Source organism: Chiloscyllium punctatum, chromosome 49, assembly GCF_047496795.1.
Source record: "Chiloscyllium punctatum isolate Juve2018m chromosome 49, sChiPun1.3, whole genome shotgun sequence".
In the NCBI taxonomy this organism is placed as follows: Eukaryota; Metazoa; Chordata; class Chondrichthyes; order Orectolobiformes; family Hemiscylliidae; genus Chiloscyllium; species Chiloscyllium punctatum.
Genome location: NC_092787.1, coordinates 16,618,742 through 16,637,272, shown reverse-complemented (window position 1 = coordinate 16,637,272; position 18,531 = coordinate 16,618,742). Strand labels below are relative to the sequence as shown.

Here is an 18,531-nt window from a genome sequence, read left to right as displayed (position 1 = left end):
CTGCGCGCATCTCCATCCTTGAACCCCATCCCTCCAAATGCAACAAGAACAGAACCCTCCTATCCTTATCTTCCACCCCTCTAAGCTCCATACACATCACATCATCCTCCGCCACTTCCGCTACCTAAAAACAGACCCCACCATTGGGGATGTATTTCTCTCCCCAACCCTATCAGTGTTCCGGAGAGATCATTCCATTCGCAAATCCCTCGTCAGATCCATGCTCCTGACCAGCCCTCACCCCTGCTCCCAGCACCTTCCCCTGCCACCGCAGGAAGTGCAAAACCTGCGCTCACACCTCCCCCCCAGTTCCATCCAAGGCCCCAAAGGATCCTTCCACATCAGTCAGAAATTTACCTGTACCTCCACAAATGTCATCTACTGTATCCATTGCACCCGATGTGGTCTCCTCTACATCAGTGAATCAGGATGCCAACTTGCTGACTGTTTCAGAGAACACCACTGGGACACCCGCACCAACTAACCCCACCACTCTATGACTGAACACTTTATCATCCCCTCCCACTCCACCAAGGACATACAGGTCCTGGGCCTCCTCCATTGCCAAACCCTAACTATCCAATGCCTGGAGGAAGAATGCCTCATCTTCTGCCTTGGGACCCTGCAACTATATGGGATCAACGTGGATTTCACCAGTTTCTTCATTTCCCCTCCCACCTCCTTATCCCAGTCACTCAGCACCACCCTCTTTCCTTGTATTGCTAAGGAAATGAAATCCAATGCAAGTGAGATCAGATAAGAGCAGCAGATTTTTTTTCCGAATGGGTATTAATGAAACTAATAGTGTAAATAGCAATTGATGATAACTATATTATTACCATCAATGAGACTAGCCTTACATTCTAGATTTTCATAATCTATGTCTCCGCAGCATTAGGGCCTGTGGACTAACCGTTAGGAAACATTAACATTATGCTACCGTCTACACGAAAGTATCCAACCTAAAAGATTCACTCTGTTTCTCACTCCACAAATGCTGCCTGACCTGCTGAATATTTGCAGCAATCGATGGTAGTTTTTAAAAAAACATTTTTTGCTCACTCGCTCTCATCCATGAAGAAAGATTAAAACTCGTACAATATATTTTTCATTCCTCCATGATACTTACTGATGCGTCCAGGATTTTCTGCTGCTGCTTGAACAACTAAAAAGCATGAGAGTCAATTGATCACTCTCCTTAAAAACATAAAATTAGGGGGTTTTTTGATAAAAAGAAAGCTTGATGCTGAATGTGCAGCATGTTCAACAGGATATTGGCGCCTGCATTCAACTTGCAGGCCAACGAAAACTTTAAACTCCGACAATTTGCCAGGAAACATATAACCACCCTCTTGTAATTATTAAAAACTGGCAAACACCTTTATCAAGGAAAATCTAGGACCATTCAGAATTTTAAACAACGACTTGTCCCTTTTTCAAGACGTACCCACGTTTCTTGCCGGAAGCGGAAATGTCTCTCAGGTTAGAGGTCATCGAGCCTTAGCAACGGCATGGACGTTGGATACCGTCACCACGACAACAGGTTCCTAACAGCAGGAACCATCTGCTGAACGGAGCCTCTGTATCTGACATAGTGCGATATGTTTAAATGCCTGCCTTTCCTGCTAAATTAAGGTAAATAGTTAAGGAAAAATAGACATGTAAGAGTTCATGGACTTTTCAATTTTTATACGAGAAATCAACCCAAGGAAACAGGGATTTAAAATTTGTAGTGTTTTGTTGTGGTTAATTGTGGCTCTGGGGACATGGGTTCAACCCACCCCGATAACTGGTGAAATTTAAATCGAAGTAAATCTGGAATTGAAAACTGATCTCGAAACCAATGATATCAGTAATGGTGACCGTGAAGATGCTATCAATTCTAAATAAAACAGTCTAAGTCATGAATCTACCTACCCGGACTGGCTTGCATTAGACTCCAGGCACAGAGTAATGTGGATCACTCTTAATTGCCTTCTGAAATGACCTAGCAAGCCACTCATTTCAAGGATGATTTAGAAGATGAATAACAAATACTGCTGCCGATGAAAGAATAAAGAAAAAAGGATAGTGTTCCAGTGGGCGGCACGGTGGCACAGTGGTTAGCACTGCTGCCTCGCAGCGCCGGAGACCCGGGTTCAATTCCCGCCTCAGGCGACTGACTGTGTGGAGTTTGCACGTTCTCCCCGTGTCTGCGTGGGTTTCCTCCGGGTGCTCCGGTTTCCTCCCACAGTCCAAAGATGTGCAGGTCAGGTGAATTGGCCATGCTAAATTGCCCGTAGTGTTAGGTAAGGGGAAGATGTAGATGTAGGGGTATGGGTGGGTTACGCTTCGGCGGGGCGGTGTGGACTTGTTGGGCCGAAGGGCCTGTTTCCACATTGTAAGTAATCTAATCTAATCTAATCTAAGTTCAAATTGGATGGTTTCTGCTAACAACAGTGAAACAAGCTTCAGAAATCTGTCAAGTTCACTAAATCTGCTTAAAGTCACCTATTTAATTTCAATTAGAATGTTGGTGTATTATATAACATCACTTCAATTGTTCATAAATCTTTTTTTCTTCCCACAGTGAACTTGTCTAATTTTTGTCAAACAGCAAAGTTAATCTCTGCAGTCATTCAACAGTCATCAGCTAGCCTTCGGAAGCATTTGAATCTAAAATTCATCATCATTACTGATTAATCAGGTAGAAATAGAGAATGCAACTTGCTCCACTGTGGTCAGAGAATGATCGTGTTGGGGAGATCAGGGATTCTATGCTGACCAATCCTCTTCTAATAAAGGTAAGGATCTGAAGTGTCACGAAGCTGATAGAAAAGTAAAAAAAAAAGTGATATGAGTAATTACAAAGCAAAATACTGTCGATGCTGGATATCTGAAATAGAAACAGAAGATGCTAGAAATACTCTACCAGTCAGGTGGCATTTGAAGGCAAAGAGCCATAGAGATGTACAGCACGGAAACAGACCCTTTGGTCCAACTCATCCACGCCAACTAGATATCCTAACCTAATCTAGTCCCCTTTGCCAGCACTTGGCCCATATCCCTCCTATTCATGTACCCATCCAGATGCCTTTTAAATGCTGTAATTGTCCCAGCTTCTACACTTCCTCTGGCAGCTTATTCCATACACAACCACCCTCTGCGTGAAAAAGTTGGCCCTTATGTCCTTTATAAATTTTTCCGCTCTCACCCTAAATCTATGCCCTCTAGTTCTGGACTTCCTCACCATAGGGAAAAGACTTTGTCTATTTATCCCATCCTTGCCCCTCATGATTTTATAAATCTCTATAAGGTCACCTCTCAGCCTCCAAAACTCCAGGGAAAATAGCTCCAACCTATTCAACCTCTCCATATAGCTCAAACCCTCCAAACCTGGCAACCTTCTTGTAAATCTTTTCTGAAACCTTTCAAGTTTCACAACATCCTTCCGATAGGAAGAAGACCAGAATTGCACGCAATATTCCAAAAGTGACTTAACCAATGTCCTGTACAGCTGCAACCATGACCTCCCAACTCCTATACTCAATGGTCTGACCAGTAAAGGAAAGCATACCAAACACCGACTTCACTATCCTATCTACCTGTGACTCTACTTTCAAGGAACAATGAACCTGCATTCCAAGATCTCTTTGTTCAGCAATACTCTTCAAGAGCTTACAATTTGTGAGAGAAACAGAGGTAATATTCCTTCTATATAACCTGAAGCATTTATTCTGACCTAAACTTTTCCAGAAATTGGCCAAGTGCAAATTTTGGTGAGGGAGCCTAATGAGATTTTCATTTTATCTTCCCAAGCTCGCATCATTACCTATACACCATGTTGTGTTGGGCCCTGCATGCGAAGTGTTCTGAAAGCAGCATTATAACGAAAGGCACCTGTGCACTCCTTTGTGCAACATTGAAATGCAGATACATTGTACTTGGATTGGAGATCTGTCATAAAGGTGTGATGAAGCTAATGTATGCACAATGCCATTTCATGTTCGGAGTTGTGCAAATCTAATTTCTATCCATTGAGTTGAAGAATAGAAAACTGCATATAAGTGAGGCAAGACAAACTAATAAAAGGATCTGAATGCATGCTAAGACATGCAAATTGGCCTTTCACTACTCAGTTCCACGGTTGCTTGGAATATCGGACAATTTGACCTCGATATCAGGACTCTCCTTCCTGCTGGTCGCATACAATTTTCCAAATTTCTTACGTATGGCCACAGTGTTCTGCTCTTTGTCTCCACAGATGCTGCCTGACCTACTGACTATTTCCAGCATTTTATGTTTTGATTCGTAATATCAGCTCTGATTAATTGAAATGCACCAAGGAATACCAATGTACAAACAATACAGCTTCAAAGTTTGTAGTCTGTGCATGTATACTCTTGGAAAAGATGTAATTCTTAATGGAGCGATTCAACGCTAATGGATTATGGAGAATTTAAACATAGACAGGCACACTATCCTGTTTAATCCATAATTTACTGTTAACAATGATAAAACTTTGTATGTGTGGGTAAAAGTGAGACATATCACTGTTCCTCATCATTTATTTTGTTTAACAAAAAATTGAATTATTATTCTGTAATTGATTTTTTAGTTTAATTTGTTTGCATTTTATAATAATGACTATTTTGTGGAAGATATCACAAAGTGCTTCAATATGATTTTGATTTAGCCCTGGCTAAGTCTTTATCCCTGGATAAAACATTGCGTCGCTAATGATTAAGTACTTCATCCACTGAATACATTTTGGCCGAGATTATTTACTATTTCACCAACAAATAGAACTCTGTGAAAAACAGATTTGAATTTGGCTGCTGCACAGAAAGAGTCACTATTTTTCAGTTTCATGCAACAGGAAATAGAAACACTGCTGCTCTAAAATGTAAGAACATCTGATAGGTATTTAACAATAAAGTAAAGGAAAGCATTTGCATTTATATAATGCTTTTCAGGATACCCCAATATTTTTTCAGCCAAAAATGTACTTTTGAATTATAGCCACTGTTACAATGTAAAACAATGCTAGAGCCAATTTTCACGGAGCAAGAGTCCAGAACACCAGTGAGACACACGAGTAGATGATTGAATTTCTTGATATGGGTTTTATTGAAATAAATGGAAGTTTAAAGAAGGAAAATTAAACAGTGAAGTGTTGTGGAGAAAATACAGAGAATCACCAGGAGATGCAGAGAGTTCCTCAAGAAGTGGGTCTTTTATTTGCAAACAAAAATCGTGACACTGCGAAAGCAGATTCTCGAATGCCCACAAACCTCAGGGTCCATGGATTTTTATTTTTTTTTATCATGTTTCTGATAGCTTAACAGCATGTCCAATTATATAAATCAAAGTACCTCACTCTAGCTACACAATAAACCTGTGATGTTAGTTCCCATTATCTCTTTAGTTGTACATTCTACTTAATGTTATTCTAATATCACGGTTAGATATTTATTGCTAACTCTGCTACAGTGATCCTCCATTCCAGACTAACCTGTCATGATAGATATTTAGCTATTCCATCTATTACAATAATCTCCTGTCTCAAGCTGACTCTACTTACTATTAATTAGATATTATAATGTCGTGTACCAAATATTTATTGTCCCAATCCTGTCATAATAATACTTAACAGAGAAACTTGCTTTATTACTTGTGTTATCTCACCTCGCCATAGCAACCTTTCAGCCTTAACCGTACTCTGCTCATTGGTGTAAGAGCATTCCACTATTCTTATCCCATCCCGCCTTCCACAGACCACAAATTGCCAGTGGTCTTCATGCTTTAACCCTTCCCATGCTTTCATGTCCTTTATTTTCCATAGAAGCCAGTCAAAAAAAAAGTGGCTTCCATGATGGATCATCCAGTAAAGAAAATGATAGATATGAAGCCCAGAAAGATGCAAAGTCTGCTCCTAACATGTCCACAATCATAACCAGTTTGAAAGCAACAATTAGCCCCTTTGATTAAAGAGTGGCATATTGACAATAGATTCCACATCTAATTGCTACCAGTAATTTTTGGTAACAAATGTGTATATATGTTGAACAAGAACAGGATAGAACTTATGTGGTGTCCTCCACATTGGGGAGATGAAACGCAGACTGGGCATCCACTTTGCCAAACCCAGCATCCACTTTGCTGCAAAAATGACCCCGTGTTTCCAGTCTCCTACTTCAACACAGCATTGTGTTCCCTCACCAACATTTCTGTCTTTGGCCTGCCCTGGTGTAAGTTGGAAGAACAGCATCTCATTTTCTGCTTGGGAATCATGTGGCCTTCAAAACTTAATAATAAAGTTCAATAATTTTAGGACATGAAAGCTTTCACACAACACCATACCCTATGCCCTCATCATATGGGCTGCTTTCACCACAGCCAACCCGTTTTTCACGTACTTATGGTCCCCATTAACATTTCTTCTTTCTCTCTGGCTTACCATTATTAATCCCTCTGTCTACCTGATTTTTTTTTCTGTCCCTCTGGGGTCTATACCAGCTTTTCCTATCAGTTCTAAAGTTTACCAGCTACTATCCGTTCTCAAGAAGGGTCACCAGACCTGAAATGTTAATTGTTTTTTCTCCACAGACACTGCCAGACCTGCTGACTTTCTCCAGCAATTTTTGTTTTTGTGTTGGACTTCCAGCATCCACAGTTCTTTGTTTTATTTTAGAACTTGGTTACAATGCTGTAGGAATTAGAGTAGTAGGGAGCAGATTCTTTATTTTTTCACTGGGTGGCACTGGTGCTACAGCTAAGATCAGGGATTGCCTTACCCTATAATAAAATTCATTCTCTCCACAATAAGACTGAAAAACAAGTGGTGTATATTACAAAACATTCAAATGGTTGTTGAAATGTTAAGGTCTCTATGTTTTTCATTGCCTACACAAATTACAATCTAATAAAATGGTTGGTATGCAATAGGATTTGCAGAGGTTATGCAGCTTGAAAGGTAGACTTGATTATCAAATGGTAATCAACTCTGACAGGTACTGTGTCTTTCTCACTAGTGTATTCTAATTATATCTCAATTTCCTGCTGAGTAAGTTTCTTTTTAAGTTACTTAAAAGAATGTATGTAAAATTTACATTACCATGTCTCTACCTATAATGAATAATGAAAGGGTGAAATAAAAAGGACACTCATGTAGTGCATAAGTAGCTCAGTTGGGCCAAGTGATTTCTTTCAATGCTATAAGTAATTTTTGGAAAATTACATGGACTCACCTGATCTCAATATTGAAAGAAGGTAGCTGCAATCATGATTCCATTCAAAATGCCAGTCTGTAGCCAAATCAATTCACTCTGCATGACATCAAGAAATGGCTGAAGGCACTGGATACTGTAAAGGCAATGGGCCCTAACAATAATATTGAAGGTTTATACTCCAAAATTAGTGCGTCCCAGCCAAGCTCTACCAGTACAGTTACTGCACTGACATCTCCCCATGCAAAAAATTTTAAAAGTTATGACCTCTCCACAAAAAGCAGAATGAACCTAACCCAACCAATTCTTGCCCCATTCTCGATCATCAGTGAAATGATGCAAGAGTTGGTTAACAATGCTATTCAGCAGCACTTGCTTAGCAATAATCTGCTAACTGACACTCATTTAGGGGCACCCATGGCCATGCAGATCCTGACCTCATTATTGCCTCAGCCCAAATAAGAACAAAAATGCTGAATGGAGAAAGGGAAATTAGGGCATCAGGTAGCATTTAACCAAGTATGGCATCAAGGAGCCGAAGCAAAACTGGAATTACTTGGAATCTGAGGAAAGCTCTCCACTGGATGGCGTCATGCCTAGTACAGAGGAAAATGATTCTGATTGTTGGAGGCCAGTCATCTCAGGCACAGGACATCACTACATGATTTCCTCAGAATAGTTCCCTAGGCCCAACCATCTTCAGCTGCTTCGTTAATGATCTTCCCTTTATCATAATGTCAGAAGTGGGGAAGTTCTCTAATAATTGCACAATGTTCATCACAATTCACAACTCTTCAGATACTGAAGTAGTCCCTGTCCAGATTTAACAAAACCTGGATGATATTTAGATTTGGAGTGATAAGCAGCTTTTCAGGCCCTTTCATACAAATACCAAACAATGATCATCTCCAAAAATGGAGAATCCAACCATTGGCCCTTGACATTCAATCAATTGCCATCTCTGAATTATATAAAGATACGAATCCTCCACTATTAATATCCTTACCATTGACCAGAAACGGAACTAGACCAGCCATATAGCTATTATTGTTACAAAGGCTAGATAGACACTAGGAATTCAGTGGTGAATAATTCACTTCCTATTTCCTCAAAATTTGTTCAGATTCTACAAGATATAAGTTAGTGTGTAATGGAATACTCCTTGCACGACTGTTCAGAGAAAACAGTATCTCCAGGATGCACTGCAACATTTCACCAAGGATCCATAGAAAGCACCTTTAAAACCTCTAATCTCTACCACCGAGAAGGACAAGGGCAGCAAATATATAGGAAAATTACCACCTCCAAGTTTCCTCCAAGCCATACACCATTGTGACTTAGAACAATTTCACTGTTCCTTGAACTCCTGCTTGATAACACTAAGGCTATACCTATACCAAATGAACTGAGGCTATCCCAGGAGTGATTCATCAGCACTTTCTCAAGGACACTTAGAATGGGCAATGAATGCTGGCCTTGCCAGCAACAAACACGTCCATGAATGAATAAAAAAGAAAACCATCGGGTCCAGACGATTTATCCACTTTACGTCTCAATAATTTCTCTAGTACCACCTGTCTACCAATATCAATATCTAACAAGTCCTCATTTCCACTCAATCTCTAAATTCTACATTATTCCTAGGAGTTTTTAAAATCATATCTTCCTGTATAAGAACTAACACAAAGTATTAGCTGCTGTTTCCTTATTCCCTATTATAAGGTCTCCTGATCCATGTTTGTTTTGCTAATCTGTACCTTTTCATCATAACTATAGAAACTTATATACATCGTTTTTATGTTTCTAGCTGGTTTACTCTTATTCTCTCTTCCTTTTGATATTTTTAATTTGATCTTTCTTTTCAGAATTCTAAAAACATCCCGATCTTACGTTTTTGAGCAACTTTATTTGAACTTTTCCATTGATCTGATACAATCCTTGATTTCTTTTGTTAGCCACAATTGGAACACTTTTCTTGCTGAATTTTCTTTGCATTAAATGAATGTACTTTCGTTACATACTAAGTATTAGTTCTTTAAATGTTAGCCATTGGTTGTCTCCTTCATACCCTTTAACATAGTTTCCCAATCCACCATAGCCAATTTTCCCCTTTCAGCATACTGTAAAAATATAAATACCATAATAAAATAAGGATTTGATCTGACATCAAGTCAACATAAGCGCAAGCAACCTCAACAAAAATTGAACAGTTTATTAGTTAATTATGTAGTACACAAAAAAAAGACTCAAAAGGTTTCAGCAAAGTCCTGGTAACCTTTCATTCTTGTAATAAAATAAATTCCTCTAGATTGGAACTGACATCAACTCACGTGTAAGCAACCCCAACAATAATTGAATAGTTAATTTGTTAATTATGTAGTACACAAGAAAATAAGACTCAAAACGTTTCAGCAAAGTCTCAGTAACCATTAATTCTTCAAATCCTAAGTAGGGAATACTTTTGCACTATCCTTGGTTTTGTAACTGAATGCAGATCACAGAAGGATAGGCTCAATGTTATCATCATGACTTCAGGATTTTGAATATTCTCCATTTTGTCATCCTCTCCATATTTTAGATTTGCTATTTCTTAAACAATAAGATTTTGGCATCTTTAGAGACAGAATTTCTCAATAATAAATAAATTCACTCTTATACAAATGAACAAGTAAATTTTGATTTTAAGCAAAGTCATAAATTCCTAATTTGTTCACAAAGCCTTTAGTGATCTTTTTAACACTAGTCACAAAAAATGGTGAAAGTGGCCACATGATCTGTTACATTAGAAATCCTAATTTCCCAATCCCTTGTAATAACCAGTCTTTTTTTGAGAATATTTGTAGCTCAGGTTGAGATTCAGGTTTTAAGTTTTCTCACTGAACTGTCAGGTTTGTTTTCAAACATTTTGTAACCATGCTAGATAACATCATCAGTGAGGTAAAAACAATGACTGCAGATGCTGAAAACCAAATACTGGATTAGTGGTGCTGGAAGAGCACAGCAGTTCAGGCAGCATCCAACGAGCAGCGAAATCGACGTTTCGGGCAAAAGCCCTTCATCAGGAATAAAGGCAGTGAGCTGCCTTTATTCCTGATGAAGGGCTTTTGCCCGAAACGTCGATTTCGCTGCTCGTTGGATGCTGCCTGAACTGCTGTGCTCTTCCAGCACCACTAATCCAGCATCATCAGTGAGCCAACCGTGAAGCGCTGGTGTTCAGTCCTGCTTTCTATTTATGTGTCTTGGTCTCTTAAGGTGGATGATATAGTTTCCGGTTCTTTTTCTCAGAGGTTGGTTATTGGGGTCCAGATTAGTGTGTTTATTGGTGAAGTTCCAGTTGAATGCCAGGCCTCTAGGAATTCCCATGCGTGTCTCTGTTTAGCCTGTCCGAGGATGGATGTGTTGTCCCAGCCGAAGTGGTGTCCTTCTTTGTCTGTAAGTAAGATTTGATGGCTAGTTGGTATTCGTGTATCCTGGTGTCTAGTTTTCTGCCTGTCTGTCCGATGTAGTGTTTGTTACAGTCCTTGCATGACATCCGTTTTACTGGTTGTTGGTATAGGGTCCTTTAGGTTCATCAATAACTGTTTCAGTGTGTTTGATAGGTTTGTGGGCTACCATGATGCCAAGGAGTCGGGGTTGTCTGATAGTCAACTCCGAGATGTCTTTGACGTATGGTAGTGTGGCTAGAGTTTCTGGGCGTATTGTGTCAAGTTGTTTGGGTTTGTTTTTTAAGAATCAGCGGGCTGTGTTTCTTGGCTACCCGTTTTTCTTGAATACGCCGTATAGGTATTTTTCTTCTGCTGCTCGTAGTTCCTGCAGTGTGTTGTGGCCTGTTTAAATAATGTCCTGATGCAGCTTCATTTGTGGGTGTTGGGATGATTGCTTCTATAGTTAAGTAACTGGTCTGTGTGTGTTGCTTACCTGGAGATTCTAGTCTGCAGTTCCCCATTCGTTCCACTGTGACATCGAGGAAGGGGAGTCTGTTGTTGTTCTCCTCCACTTTTGTGAAATTTATGCCAGTAAGGATGTTGTTGATGATGTTGTAGGTTTCCTTTAATTTGTTCCCTTTCGTGGTGACAAAGGTGTCACCCACATAGCGGATCGAAAATTTGTGTTGGTTCAAGGGGAGGGCAGTTCATTCAAGTCTGCATCACTGCTTCTGCCAAAAAGCCTGATATTGGTGATCCCATGGGTGTTCCATTGATTTGTTTGTAGATCTTGTCATTGAAGGTGAAGTGGTTCATGAGGCACAGATCTACTAGCTTGACGATGTTGTCCTTGCTGATGAAGTTGGTTCTGTTGGTGTTTGTCTAGCGTTTCTTTGGTGAGGTTGACGTTAATTGATGGGAATAAGGCTGTTACATCAAAGGAGACCATTATTTCGTCCTCTTTTTCTTGGTGTCTTTGATAATGTTCAGGAATTCTTGGGTGGAGTGGCTGGAGTGGCATGAATCTTCTACTAGATATTTCAGTTTTCGGTGGAGTTCCTTTGCTAGTCTGTATGTTGGTGTGCAAGGGAGTGAGACTATGGGTCTCAGGGGGATTCCTGGTTTGTGTACCTTAGGTAATCTGTAGAAGTGGGGTGTGTTGCATTCATCAGGTTTCATTTTTTTGGAATGAAAACTTCTCCAAAGCTTTGGGTGTTGGTTGAAAAGATTTCTTTATAACTCAGGACCATGTACTTGAATACAAATATACAGATCTTATTTGCAGTCTGGAATTCTTTGTCTAAAGAGGGCATGTTCTAGATGTGGTCAATACTTTGAGGAAGTGGTCATTTTGAATACATACAGTTTTCCTCAATTTCAAGTCTGCTGGTCTCATTTTATACTTTCTACCTCTTTAACTACCCTCTAGATGCAGTATTGTTTTCTACTGTTATGCTTGAAGGATAGGCTCAATGTTATCATCATGACTTCAGGATTTTGAATATTCTCCATTTTGTCCTCCTCTCCATATTTTATGCTTGAATTTTAGCTGCCACATCTTTCTCTGGGTTTCTTGTTGTCATTCTGATCTCTCAGTTAGCATATTTCATTCCAGTGAGCCCTTCCACCCTTCAGGATTTATACAGCCCATCTTCTTGGTTTATCTCACTTTTCACTTATTAATTAATGCTCTCCATTGCATCTTCAAAGATAATTAACCCAACTTCTACAGAAGTGTAATAAAGCACCTTCCCCAGTTGATTTAACTGAATTGATTCTTACTTCATCAGATTTATTCCTTTTAAAAATGATCTGCATTTGTCATTGCCAGATGGTAGGCGGAGAGTTTTCATCCTACTGCAGTGTGAGTAAAGGTGAGAAAGGTGGGATAATATGGCAGGAATGAAAATTTCAGAGTCTCACATTGAGACAATCGTTACAATCTCTGTCTCATGGCATAACTGGTGACTTCAGAATCTCATTATTGAGCAGAGACCACTTTATTTCTATGAATTTGCACCACATTAAAGCTTTAACTTTCCTTCTTTATGTCCCATTTCTAATTCTTCTCTTCTTCCTCAAGAAATTAGACAGTGCAAATTCACAACCTGCAAATCAGAGCAGGCACCTGACAGCTGCAGCTTGCCAAATGCTTTGACCTGGCCTTCCACAACCATGTTCCTGTGAGTTCTAAAACCATCGTCTTGCTCAATTTTTCATCTGTAAGGGTTGTCAATGGCAAATGACAAGTCTCACCACATCATTGTACTTACTTTTGTACAAACTGACACACCCATTTCAGCCTTTCAACATTTTACTTTGGAGCTGAGAGAAATCTGTGGCTTGCATCGCTTCTTAGTACAGAGAGTAAAGCAGGGATCTTACCATGGTAAGGAATACTGAATGTTAAGAGGTGCACTTGTCTTTGTACATCACAGTGCGATGTCAACGTCCATCCACAGCATGGTTGCCTATAGTAAGCAAATAGCCATGAAAGTCAAAAGTCTTAATGACCGAAGTGGAACTATTGTCAGTAAAGGGACTTGTCCTTTTCAATTTAGGAGGTTGGCCATGATCAGCCAGGCATTTTCTTTGATATCAGTCAGGAGATGCATATAACTGCAGTTTGGATACTGAACTATGGTCAGTCCTGGAAGTTGTGCAAACAGTCCAGGGCTACAGGTAGGTAAGTTGACGTTCTGTAGAAACATTAATCCAATTGTGCGTGCCAATCTTCCATGCAATGGAAAAAAGAAGGGAATGAGTAAGATGGGAGAGTAGTTAGTGGTGGTGCATGAGCAGGAGAGATGGCAAGGTGTCTGCAATGAGAGTAAGAAGCCCAGAGTTCAGGAAATGTTAGTAGTTTGAGAGGATTTGATATTATAGTGAGTTCTGTAGTCCTAGAGACAGGCATGCTTCAAACCTGGCACCAGTGGCATGAATGAAAGAAAGTTGCAGCAGTGGCAAACATTTCTGTCTCTCCAGCCATGAAATTCCTCAAAACACGCACCCAATAACCCAGTTGCATAAGTAGTGAGGTGAAGAGTGGAAGATTATGTGAAAAAGGCCATTCTAAGTCATAGTGGAACAGCAGTCATAAATCTCACTTGGCAAAACATTAACGGAAAATGGAAAATTCTACCCATGTTGCATTTTGTCATTGTTTGGACATTACCAGGGATGCTACAACTTTCATATTTAGCATAAGTCTGGGTCATTAATGACTACTGGAATGAAATGAGCATTGTCTCTCTTGACTTTCATGACACATTGGATCAAGAAACTGTCTTGGACCCAATTTATCAATTGTATCTGCAGCCCATTTATTGGAGGTTTTTGCCTGTTTACAGTAGATTGACAAAACATATTCCTGTGGAAATTTTAGCCATTGACCTTTTCAGAATTTTTAAAGTTTTTAGATTTTCCTCTTAACTGCATTAAAAATTTGGCTACAACAATATGTTTGAATTAGGTTAGCAAGTAAGATGTTGGTGCTAGTTATGGTACTACTTAAGATGTGAAGCAATGGAGTTCTAACCTACAGGCCAATATTTCGTATCACAGCTTGGCTATTTTAATTGATTAGTAGAAACTGAATTACTTAAATATTTGAGAACAATCTAATGGTCTTAGGGTAAGTCTGAAAGGACATGAGGTTAGCAAAAATACTTTCCACTTGTATCAGCCTGAGCACCAATTCAGGCAGTCTAGTCTATGAATAATTTTTTAGTTTGTTTCAATGCATGCAACAAACAATGGAGAAAGAATACCTTGCTTTGTTTCCGCATGGCTTACTAATATTCTCCAATCATTTTAAAACTTAATAATCATTGTATAGAACATCATGCAGTTAAGCTGAACAATTTATTCGTACTGATCCCACAATACTTTGCAGGAATTATAGATCTACATACAAAGTAATGTATCATTATGTTAACTGTTTAGAAGTGCAGATTTGCCCCATTACATGGCTGCTTAGAATTCAGGTGTGTAGTGGATTTCCTGAAATCACTCGACTTACAGCTTTAATAGTATGCTTATACAATGTGTCTGCTACAGAAAGCAATTAAATTTGATTCAATCTACTGCAATATACATGCTGTCTTGTTGTTTATAATGTAAGAACAAGTTTTGTTAAGAAGACCAATGCTGGCATATTTTACTGGCATGCTCAAAATAAAGATGTTTAGACTTTAGAAAGACTTCCTTTTTTTCAGTCATTTACACAATGCATGTTTAACTGGTTAGGCCCATTTATTGTTCATCCATACTTGTCCTTGAGAAGGTTGTGGTGAGCTGACATCTTGAAATGCTGCAGTCTACGTGATGTAACTGCAAGCATAACCCACAATGCTGTTTGAAAGGCTGTCCCAGGATTTTGACCCAGTGTTAGAGGAGAATGATGTTGAGCTTCTTGGTTGATGTTGGCGCTGCACTCATTCAAGCAAATAGACATCATACTCCTGACTTTTGCCTTGTTGACAGGCAATAAGGCTTAGGAGGTCAGTTGTTCACCACAGAATTCCTAGCCTCCGACCTGCTATTTATAGTCATGCTGCCATATCAATGTTGCTGATCCAGTTTAGTTTGTGGTCAATGGTTCCCCTCCCAGGATGCTGATGGTGAGGAATTCAGCCATGGTAATGACATTGAATGTCATGGGGAGATAGATTCTGTCTTATTAGCTAGTCAATACCTGGGATTCGTGTGGTGCAAATGTTACTTGCCACTTAGCAGCCCAGTATTTGGCATTTGAAGGATTGGCATGAAAGTGCCTATCATTAGCTCCTTAAAACAATGAACTGAATTTTCAAGAAATCAGCAAAGTATCAATTTTGATAAGTTTCACAGAAGATTTTTCTCTGTGACCCCTATTGAGTTTTCTTACAATATTCTCTGCAACTCACACCATTGCCTTTACAACTTACCTCTATGCACCCCACTCATGCAATTCTCACTCTGTCAATAGACAATAGACAATAGGTGCAGGAGTAGGCCATTCTGCCCTTCGAGCATGCACCACCATTCATTATTATTATGGCTGATCACCCTCAATCAGTATCCTCTTCCTGCCTTATCTCTATAACCCTTGATTCCACTATCCTTGAGCGCTCTATCCAACTCTTTCTTAAATGAATCCAGAGACTTGGCCTCCACCGCCTTCTGGGGCAGAGCATTCCACACACCCACCACTCTCTGGGTGAAGAAGTTTCTCCTCATCTCTGTCCTAAATGGCCTACCCCTTATTTTTAAGCTATGTCCTCTGGTTTGGGACTCACCCATCAGCGGAAACATGTTTCCGGCCTCCAGAGTGTCCAATCCTTTAATAATCTTATATGTCTCAATCAGGTCCCCTCTCAGTCTTCTAAACTCAAAAGTATACAAGCCCAGTCGCTCCAATCTTTTAACATAAGATAATCTCGCCATTCCAGGAATTGACCTCGTGAACCTACGCTGCACTCCCTCAATAGCCAGAATGTCTTTCCTCAAATTCGGAGACCAGAATTGCACACAATATTCCAGGGTGCGGTCTCACCAGGGCCCTGTACAGCTGCAGAAGAACCTCTTTGCTTCTATACTCAATCCCTCTTGTTATGAAGGCCAGCATGCTATTAGCTTTCTTCACTACCTGCTGTACCTGCATGCTTGCCTTCATTGACTGGTGTACAAGAACACCCAGATCTCTTTGTACTGCCCCTTTACCTAACTTGACTCCATTTAGGTAGTAATCTGCCTTCCTGTTCTTGCCACCAAAGTGGATAACCATACATTTATCCACATTAAACTGCATCTGCCATGCATCTGTCCACTCACCTAACCTGTCCAGGTCACCCTGTAATCTCCTAACATCCTCCTCACATTTCACCCTGCCACCCAGCTTTGTATCATCAGCAAATTTGCTAATGTTACTATTAATACCATCTTCTATATCATTAATATATATTGTAAAAAGCTGCGGTCCCAGCACTGATCCCTGTGGTACCCCACTGGTCACCGCCTGCCATTCCGAAAGGGAGCCGTTTATCACTACTCTTTGTTTCCTGTCAGCCAACCAATTTTCAATCCAAGTCAGTACTTTGCCCCCAATACCATGTGCCCTAATTTTGCTCACTAACCTCCTAATGGGACTTTATATAAGGCTTTCTGAAAGTCCAGGTATACTACATCCACTGGATCTCCCTTGTCCATCTTCAGAGTTACATCCTCAAAAAATTCCAGAAGATTAGTCAAGCATGATTTCCCCTTCGTAAATCCATGTCCTGAGAAGGAAGTACTTGCTTCTGCTGGGACGTCCTAGGATTCCTGGCACCAGTGCCTTTTTTAAAGCACAGATACATACCAGGTCAAGCACTGCCAGTCAGGATTTGCCCTCACTTTGCATGTGCTAGGAGAGGAACCAAAAAGAAGTGCTTCTCTGCATATAATGCATGGTTGATACTTCATTGCAAATGCAGGCAGACATTAATCAATTACTGTTTTTTTAAAAAATATATTTATTAGCAAAAATAACTTCTCTTGACTTTACAAAGATATAAAATTATTGAAAATATAACAAATACCAGTATAGTAAAAAAACACAAATTGCAATACAACTACCGTGTACTAACCTACCCTATAATACAAAACAAAACCAAACACTGTGCAAAATAATGCCAATAAGTAAGTAAGTGACTAAGAAAACAAAAAAAAACAAAAGAACGCACAAGAACACAAAATAACAATGCTCAGCACAAAGGTCCCAAACAAAAAACTGCAACGTTGTACATATACCCGTATTAACTCAGGGCCCCTCCAGGGCCCAGAGCTCAGCAAACCTAACCATCCTAGTTAAACAAACACCCTAGTTAAGATAGCAGACAGATCTGTGTCTAAATAACTCAAAAAAGGCTGCCATATCTTATAAAAAAGGGATGTTGTGTGGTGCATCATATTTGTGAAAAATCCAAGGGAATGTGCTCCATAATTAATTACTGCCATCCCAACAAGCCCGATGGGTCCTCAGGCACCCAATTCGTCAGAATATTCTTCCGTGCACAGCAATGATTTTCAGTCAGAAGTGCCACGTGGATATCAATCGTCCGGTGGTCACCTGCATCACAGATACCAGTCTTCAGACAATTCAATTCGCTCCTCATGATACCAATAAACAGATGGAAGTACTGGATACTGCAATGACTATGGGCTTTAACAACATTCTGGTATTAGTACAGGGGATTTAGTACTAGGAATACTTGCTGCAGTCTCAGTCAGTTATAATACTGGCATTGACCCAAACATGTGGAAAATTGTCCAGCTATGTCCTGCGCCCAGAATGCAGGGCAATCCAGCCCAGCCAATTACCATCCTATTGGTCTACTCTCGATTATCAGTAAAGTGATAGAAGTTGTCAACAACAGTGCTATCAAGCAGCACCTGCTCATCGATGTCTCGTTTGGGTTCTGCCTAGCCCACTCAGCTCCTAACCTCATTGGAGACTTGGTTCAAACATTTTGTTTGAAAACTCTTTTGTTCGAGCTAAGTTCCAGAGGTGAGGTGAAAGTGACAGCCCCGAACATCAAAGTCACATTCAAACAAGTGTGACATCAAGGACCCTACAAAACTAAAATCAGTAGCTAACAGGGAGCAAATTCTCCACTGGTTGGAGTCATACCTGGCACGTGGGAAGATGGTTGTGGTTTTTGGAAGTCAGTCATCTCAGCTCCAGAATATCTTTGCAAGTGTTCCTCAGAGTAGTGTCCTGGGTCAAACAGTCTTTGGCTGCTTCATTAATGACCTCCCCTCCATCATAAAGAATGGGGATTGTTCGCCAATGATTGCAAAATGTTAGCACCATTCACGACTTAGAGTCATAGAGCCATAGAGATGTACAGCATGGAAACAGACCCTTTAGTCCAATT

At 40.0% G+C, this 18,531-nt stretch overlaps 2 protein-coding genes across 6 annotated transcripts in view; one reads left to right on the top strand and one right to left on the bottom strand.

Moving 5' to 3' along the window:
* The window catches only part of LOC140469629 (uncharacterized), a 36,171-nt gene extending 34,643 nt beyond the window's left edge, over window positions 1–1,528 (bottom strand). For 2 of the 4 annotated variants that reach the window (XM_072566315.1, XM_072566318.1), the window contains exon 1: window positions 1,130–1,467. The gene's annotated coding sequence lies outside the window, so the exon portion shown is untranslated. Of the gene's footprint in view, window positions 1–1,129 lie in introns of all 4 variants that reach the window. The other 2 variants (XM_072566317.1, XM_072566316.1) reach the window with 2 other exon arrangements.
* The window catches only part of cfap77 (cilia and flagella associated protein 77), a 237,508-nt gene that overhangs the window by 39,457 nt on the left and 179,520 nt on the right, over window positions 1–18,531 (top strand). Inside the window, exons 1-2 of one of the 2 annotated variants that reach the window (XM_072566319.1) lie at window positions 1,527–1,635; window positions 2,570–2,783. In XM_072566319.1, the coding sequence (XP_072422420.1) occupies window positions 2,700–2,783 (84 nt within the window). In that variant the 5' untranslated portion in view covers window positions 1,527–1,635; window positions 2,570–2,699. Of the gene's footprint in view, window positions 1–1,526; window positions 1,636–2,569; window positions 2,784–18,531 lie in introns of those variants that run through there. The other variant, XM_072566320.1, reaches the window with a different exon arrangement.